This window comes from Phalaenopsis equestris, unplaced genomic scaffold (genome assembly GCF_001263595.1).
Source record: "Phalaenopsis equestris unplaced genomic scaffold, ASM126359v1 Scaffold000604, whole genome shotgun sequence".
Classification (NCBI taxonomy): domain Eukaryota; kingdom Viridiplantae; phylum Streptophyta; class Magnoliopsida; order Asparagales; family Orchidaceae; genus Phalaenopsis; species Phalaenopsis equestris.
This window is the reverse complement of record NW_018165044.1, coordinates 117533-125390: the sequence shown is the minus strand read 5'-3', so window position 1 is coordinate 125390 and position 7858 is coordinate 117533. Positions and strand designations below refer to the sequence as shown.

General features: G+C 37.0%; 2 protein-coding genes across 2 annotated transcripts in view; both read left to right on the top strand.

The window, feature by feature from the left end:
• The window catches only part of LOC110029788 (MRN complex-interacting protein), a 32038-nt gene that overhangs the window by 16013 nt on the left and 8167 nt on the right, over positions 1-7858 (top strand). The gene's annotated exons all lie outside the window — the stretch shown is intronic.
• The window catches only part of LOC110029795 (3-ketoacyl-CoA synthase 20-like), a 4224-nt gene continuing 3073 nt past the window's right edge, over positions 6708-7858 (top strand). Inside the window, 1 exon segment of the mRNA XM_020732240.1 lies at positions 6708-7560. Coding sequence (XP_020587899.1) covers positions 6893-7560 — 668 coding nt within the window. The 5' untranslated portion in view covers positions 6708-6892.

Here is a 7858-nt window from a genome sequence, read left to right as displayed (position 1 = left end):
ATATTTTTCATTTAATTCTAACACCTATATTGCATTGGACTCCAATATAGCCTTATAACACAAATGAATGGGATGTTTCATTGAGTCAAAAAAATCAGTAGAAAATATCCGTTCAAGATTGCAAGTCAGAAAATGAACACTTGCTTCAAAACTTCTTAGAAAATCAATATTCAGAGTTCCTGTGCACAACTCCTTGAAGAATATACTAAATTTGATCAATAGATTAAATATCGGCTTTGGCAGAGCATTGAATGCAATATATAATCAACATTGCATGAAAATATGACAATCATGACTCTTCATGTCATATATTTTCTCAGTTCTCAAGTCAACATGCTGGCTTATGTTAGAAGCACGCAACTTGGAAACTTCAAAGAATGCAACCACTCAAAGATTACTTTTCATTGATCCAATATGAGACAATATGTATCTTTGGTTTTTATTATTTTACTTGCATTTATCTCTTTACAATACTCCTCCAGGTTCAATCTTGTTTTCGCATTATCTTTTACTTTTTCCCTTGATATCCAGAATATATTATAAAAAATATTGTTCTCAATATGCATAACATCCATATTATGCCTAATCAGATTGGCCCTCCAGTATGAAAGATCCCAAAAAATACTTCATTTTGTTGAGTTATGTGCGATGCCAAAATTTGGAAGATGATTCGAGACTAGTTTTAGTTTCTCAGTGATCTTTGGTACTTCATTGATCATCTGCAATAAATCACTTCCATTCATCCTTGGGGTGGATTTGATCTTTCAACTTTATTTCTAAAAAATGCATCTTTATTTCTCTGGAATAGGTGATCACATGCTAAGAACCTTCGATGACAATCAAACTATGATTTTTTTTCTTTCATGCTTCAAAATGAATGCTTTAGAAATGTCCGTGCAGTAGGGACTTTTCAATTTCTATTTTTTGTTTTAACCAAATAACATCCTTTAAGTCGGGAAATCACTTATCGTCTACATAAGAGCAGCTCTAAGGTGAAATTTTTTATTTATAGCAATGTCATAAGTCAGCACATCTATTTTCCACAGTACCTTTAAGTCTTCTATAAGAGGTGGTAGGTACATGTCAAGTTTATCCTTTGGGCTATGTGAACTTGGTATGATTAACATTAGAAATAAAAGAAACACAACCATACACATATTAGGGGTTAATGTATATGATGTGATAATAATTGGTCAACATGAATAGGGTGTTGCTGCGTGATTGTAAGGTGTCAACCTATCTGCACATAAGTCGAGTCTAAAGTTGTGTGGTTCTGTTGCAAAGTCAGGATAACTGCGATCGAAGTATTTCCAGATTTCATCAGCTAAAAGATGAGTCATTTTATTAGCACCAACGGATTCGTTATTATGTCATGTCATGTGAGGTGTTGTGCACATATAACAAACAATTGTTGAAGCTGTGGAATGAGAGAAAAGTAAAAGAAGAGTTTGTAAAGATTTTTTTTAAGATTTTAACTCTCTTGGTTTGAGCCTATCAGCACCACAAAATTTGTATTTTGTCTCCAGTGCATCTTCTTTGTAATATAACATGCAGCCGTTAACGCAACAATCTATCTTTTTAGATAGTAACCCTAACTTCGACACTAATTTTTTTGTTCAATACAAGTTTTGGGAATTAAATTATTTGCAAGGTTCGTCTCCTTTAATAATGTTGTTACTTGATTGAATCATTCGCTGGGCATGTTGAAATCAAATTTGATACTCAACATCTTAGGGCACCCGATACTTGTGTATATGAAGTGCATCATTCCTACAAAGCTTGTTGTGCAGCATGTAATAATTCATAAAATTGTTGCACTTCATTGTTTAGTTCTTAATTATCATCAGGAATACTAAAAATAATTGAGCACTGGTGGTGTCAGCAATCATTCCCTCATATATGTCAGAATCGTGTATCGTGAATTGTTATAGGGTCATAACTTGGTGAGGCTCTAGCATGATTGTACTAAACATTTGGTTCAAATTCACCACGTGCAGTCCAATACCAATAATTAGGTTTAAATCCCCTACAATATAGATCTAATTTCACATCATCAGACATTAGGTATATTTGATTCTTGTGCTTCGCACATGGGCATTGGAATTTGCATTTTGAAAGGTAAATAGTTAGTTGTGATGCCACCTTCACGAACTCCTCAACACCTGTCAAAAACTCGTGAGTTAGTTCTTTTCTTTCTGGATATAATCTGTTATACATCCAAGATCTCATGCTTCGAATATTCATCTGCAACATAGATGCAGTTTCATGTATCAGTATAATTAGATATTGGTCGTACAAACAAGATTAATCTCATTTATTACATACATACAAATTTAGTAGGGTTGATTACATGAGTTTCTTTTTCTTCAATGCATCTGATTGAGTGCCATATTTTTCATTTAATTCTAACGAATTGAGATCATTTTTCATACAACGTGCCTTGGTCTTTTTTGGATTACCTCTACATTTCTTAATAAAAATCATATCACTAGCAGCTGCTATCCTTATAGAGCTATTAGATGATCGACGTTTAAGGTGACAAAATAAGATAGTTTTTTTCTCACTTAGGGTATAATTTTTTTCTCACTCAGGGTGGCCGGCTACATGAAACTTCATTCTTCATTGTGTTCAATTGAGTATCAAATCTTCATTTATTTAATAGATGAAAATCATTTTTTTCACAACATGCCTAAAGTCAGCGCAACACTATCACTAATTTTTCTACAATATCTAAGTTGGTTCTCTCTAATCTTTTCTACCGACGGTGCAACGTCAACTTTTTCGTGGATTTATTTGTTTTGCATTACGACTTTAAGCTTAAAGCCACTCATTGCCTTAAGTATTCTTATTTGTAAAATTTAATATTTACTTTTAAGCTTCTCTTTTATAGGAAAAAAAAACTATACACAAACTTCTTTTTTTAATTAGAAACACACAATTAATTTGCATTACATAGCTAGCACTTAAGCTTCAAATTTCTGAAATTCTAAAAAAAAAGAAAAAAATTTGAAATTTCACATAATGTCTGCATTACAGTTCTACCATCAAAAAATAAATTTACATCAAACGAAAACTAAAAAAATGCAAATCTCATGAGGGGAGACTCAAGTGAGGAAAAAAAATTGATTTGGCCGGTGGACCTTGCTCGAGACGCAATTTGGCCGGTGGAAATCTCGTGGGATTGAGGAGTGGTTTGCCGCAGCCACCTCCGGAAACCGAGAACCAGAAAAAATGAGGAGTGTTTCGGTGAAGAAGGCAATATTAGGGCCTTAGCATCTTATTTGCGTCGACTATAAAGGGTTCGTTTGGGGCAGCTTGTAAGTGCGGTAAGTGCGGGCGGTGTTTTCAAAACGGCGCCGTACTGTTTGGTTTGCGCGTTTCATAAGCTTATCCGAAATTGCGTTTGAGTTTTTACACTAAACGTAATCTGCAGGTCAAACCCCTACAGCCGGCCCGTGGGCCGTATTTCAAGATAAACAGTTTATCCCGAAACGCACAAGTTGTCCCAAACGGACAAATAGTAATTTAAGCCTTTGTGTCCGGGTTCTGTGCATTCCGCTGTGCTGAATGCTAAGTGAACGGAAATTTGATGTAAATTTTGAGTTGAATTTAATGCTAAGTACCACATTTTTCTGTTCTGAATTTATATATGAAGTAATATTTAAATTCCTCAGTGGGTGGAATACCTTCCATTAAATGATGGTGGGTGGATGTACAGCCCATTTATAATGTTATGGATAGTCCAAGTCGGCAGAATGGCCTGCAGCAAACAATAAATGTGGCCAACTTCCATACTAGCGAAGAGGAGCTTACACATGAGCTTTGCACATGGAATACTAATACAACATTAAGATATGTTCGTTTTTTTTTTATAGAACAATACAGAGTAACACCGTAATCTTATTTGGGTTTTATTCCCGATATAATTGGTCTTATAAGTGTTATTCTGTAGTGTTATATTACAGAATAACACCTATAACACTGTCATCAGACATTAGGTATATTTGATTCTTGTGCTTCGCACATGGGCATTGGAATTTGCATTTTGAAAGGTAAATAGTTAGTTGTGATGCCACCTTCACGAACTCCTCAACACCTGTCAAAAACTCGTGAGTTAGTTCTTTTCTTTCTGGATATAATCTGTTATACATCCAAGATCTCATGCTTCGAATATTCATCTGCAACATAGATGCAATTCCATGTATCAATATAATTAGATATTAGTCGTACAAACAAGATTAATCTCATTTATTACATACATACAAATTTAGTAGGGTTGATTACATGAGTTTCTTTTTCTTCAATGCATCTGATTGAGTGCCATATTTTTCATTTAATTCTAACGAATTGAGATCATTTTTCATACAACGTGCCTTGGTCTTTTTTGGATTACCTCTACATTTCTTAATAAAAATCATATCACTAGCAGCTGCTATCCTAATAGAGCTATTAGATGATCGACGTTTAAGGTGACAAAATAAGATAGTTTTTTTCTCACTTAGGGTATAATTTTTTTCTCACTTAGGGTGGCCGGCTACATGAAACTTCATTCTTCATTGTGTTCAATTGAGTATCAAATCTTCATTTATTTAATAGATGAAAATCATTTTTTTCACAACATGCCTAAAGTCAGCGCAACACTATCACTAATTTTTCTACAATATCTAAGCTGGTTCTCTCTAATCTTTTCTACCGACGGTGCAACGTCAACTTTTTTGTGGATTTATTTGTTTTGCATTACGACTTTAAGCTTAAAGCCACTCATTGCCTTAAGTATTCTTATTTGTAAAATTTAATATTTACTTTTATGCTTCTCTTTTATAGGATAAAAAAACTATAACACAAACTGCTTTTTTTAATTAGAAACACACAATTAATTTGCATTACATAGCTAACACTTAAACTTCAAATTTCTGAAATTCTAAAAAAAAAGAAAAAAATTTGAAATTTCACATAATGTCTGCATTACAGTTCTACCATCAAAAAATAAATTTACATCAAACGAAAACTAAAAAAATGCAAATCTCATGAGGGGAGACTCAAGTGAGGAAAAAAAATTGATTTGGCCGGTGGACCTTGCTCGAGACGCAATGTGGCCGGTGGAAATCTCGTGGGATTGAGGAGTGGTTTGCCGCAGCCACCTCTGGAAACCGAGAACCAGAGAAAATGAGGAGTGTTTAGGTGAAGAAGGCAATTTAGCCTTAGCATCTTATTTGCGTCGACTATAAAGGGTCTGTTTGGGGCAGCTTGTAAGTGCGGGTGGCGTTTTCAAAACGCCGCCGTACTGTTTGGTTTGCGCGTTTCATAAGCTTATCCGAAATTGCGTTTGAGTTTTACACTAAACGCAATCTACGGGTCAAACCCCTACAGCCGGCTCGCGGGCCGTATTTTAAGATAAACAGCTTATCCCCAAACGCACAAGTTGTCCCAAATGGACAAATAGTCATTTAAGCCTTTGTGTCCGGGTTCTGTGCATTCCGCTGTGCTGAATGCTAAGTGAACGGAAATTTGATGTAAATTTTGAGTTGAATTTAAAGTCAAGGCAATTTCTGAGTTGAATTTAATGCTAAGTACCACATTTTTCTGTTCTGAATTTATATATGAAGTAATATTTAAATTCCTCAGTGGGTGGAATACCTTCCATTAAATGATGGTGGGTGGATGTACAGCCCATTTATAATGTTATGGATAGTCCAAGTCGGCAGAATGGCCTGCAGCAAACAATAAATGTGGCCAACTTCCATACTAGCGAAGAGGAGCTTACACATGAGCTTTGCACATGGAATACTAATACAACATTAAGATATGTTCGTTTTTTTTTTAGAACAATTTCTGATACCTTTTTCCTATGCACGGAATCCCTGCTCATGTCAAGCATGAGGTTTGAGAGATCATCTTATAAGTAGGGCTGTAAACTAGTCGAGTTTGAGTGAGTTTAGCCGAGGCTCGTGAAATTTGTGTTTGTGTTCGGTTCGAGTAATATATTCTTGTTCATGTTCGGCTCGAAATATGCTCGGTAGACCATATTTCATGAAATAACACCGAGTAACAACGTAAAATAACACCGCAGTGTTATTCGGGTGTTACTCGCGGTGTTGTTGGTGTTATTTCATGTTTTTACACCACGGAATAATACAGAGTAACGCCGTAGTGTTATTTGGGTTTTATTCCCGATGCAATTGGTCTTATCAGTGTTATTCTGTAGTGTTATACTACAGAATAACACCTATAACACTACGAATAACACCCGAATAACACAACATTGTTTTTTGGTATTATTCCACTCATAACACCAATAATATCATGAATGAATAACACCCGAATAACACCGCAATGTTATTTTGTGGTGTTACTCTGTGTTATTCCTAGAAATAACATCAATAAAACTGCGGAAAATTGAGTATACTTATATTTTTATTTATTTATTTCTTTTCGAGCTAAACACGAGCGAACAAATATCTGTTCCTGTCCGACTAATTTATATTTCGAGTTTTAAAATTTTTTATTCGTGTTGTCATTTCCACAGCCTAGTTACAACCATATCTTAGAGCCACGCTTAATTTATATTTCGAGTTTTAAAATTTTTTATTCGTGGTCATTTTCACAGCCTAGTTACAACCATATCTTAGAGCGATCAAAATTCAATAGCTAACATATCTCCAAGAAAATTTAAAAAAAAAAAAAAAAAAAATCTATGCACTCCACTGTTGCCTTCAAACCCATCCATGCAAAAAGCTAGAGCACGTTCTCTTGTATTCCATTCCATTAATATTGAGAACATCTCTCTCTCTCTCCCTCCATTGGTCTCATTTACTCTCACCATCACTTCATCACCACCCGCCCCTTTATAAGAACCCATCAAACCTTCCTCCTCACAGCCCTTCCAGAAACAATGGACCGCCACTTCATTCTACTTCTCTCATCTCTAATCCTAACCCTCACCTTCCACCCCTTCCCCTCCCTTTCCCCCTTCCCCCAACTCCCCCTCCTCATCCTTCTCTGTTCCTCCATCCTAACCCTCGTATGCTATTTCTCCAACCGCCCCACTCCAGTCTTCCTCCTGGACTACTCATGCCACCTCCCCGACCCACACTATCGATGCAACCTCGAACTCTGCGAGTACATCGGCCTGCGCTCGCGCCGCTTCTCCGCCGATAGCGCGGATTTCATGCGCGCAATATACCGCAAGTCCGGCCTCGGCGAAGAGACTTACGGCCCTCCTTATCTCTTCCAGCATGATGTCGACCGCAGGCATTTTTATGCCATTGCCGAGGCGGATGATGGAATGTGCTCTGCGGTGGCGTCGCTCTTGTCCAAGACTGATGTGGGGGCGGACAAGATTTCCGCGCTAATTGTGGCCTGCAGCATGTTCTCCCCAGTTCCATCTCTCGCTTCGCGCCTGGTGAATAAGTTTGGGTTCAGGTCTGACATCAAGAGCTATAATTTTTCTGGGATGGGTTGCAGCGCGGGAACAATTGGAATGGATCTTGCCGCGAGGCTTCTGCGGAACAGCCCTGGATATGCCTTGCTCGTCCTCACCGAAGCCACCGGACTAAATTGGTGCGTTTAGTTTTTTTTTATGGCATGTATTAATAGTACGGCTCTGTTCTGCTCCTTTATGTTTTGAATATAAAAATTGTGTTCCGCTTGTTTGCTTAGAGAGCAGAACACGAGCTATTTGCGAACACGGACATGTTTTGCTTGTTTGCTTAGTGAGCCGAATAGGGTTTAGGGTTTAGGGTTTAGGGTGTCAATTTGGCTCGTTGTTCGTAAACAGCTCGTGTTCGGCTCGTTAAGCAGCTCGTGTTCGGCTCGTTCGTTAAGCCTAATGAGCCGAACACGAACAAATTTTTAAGCT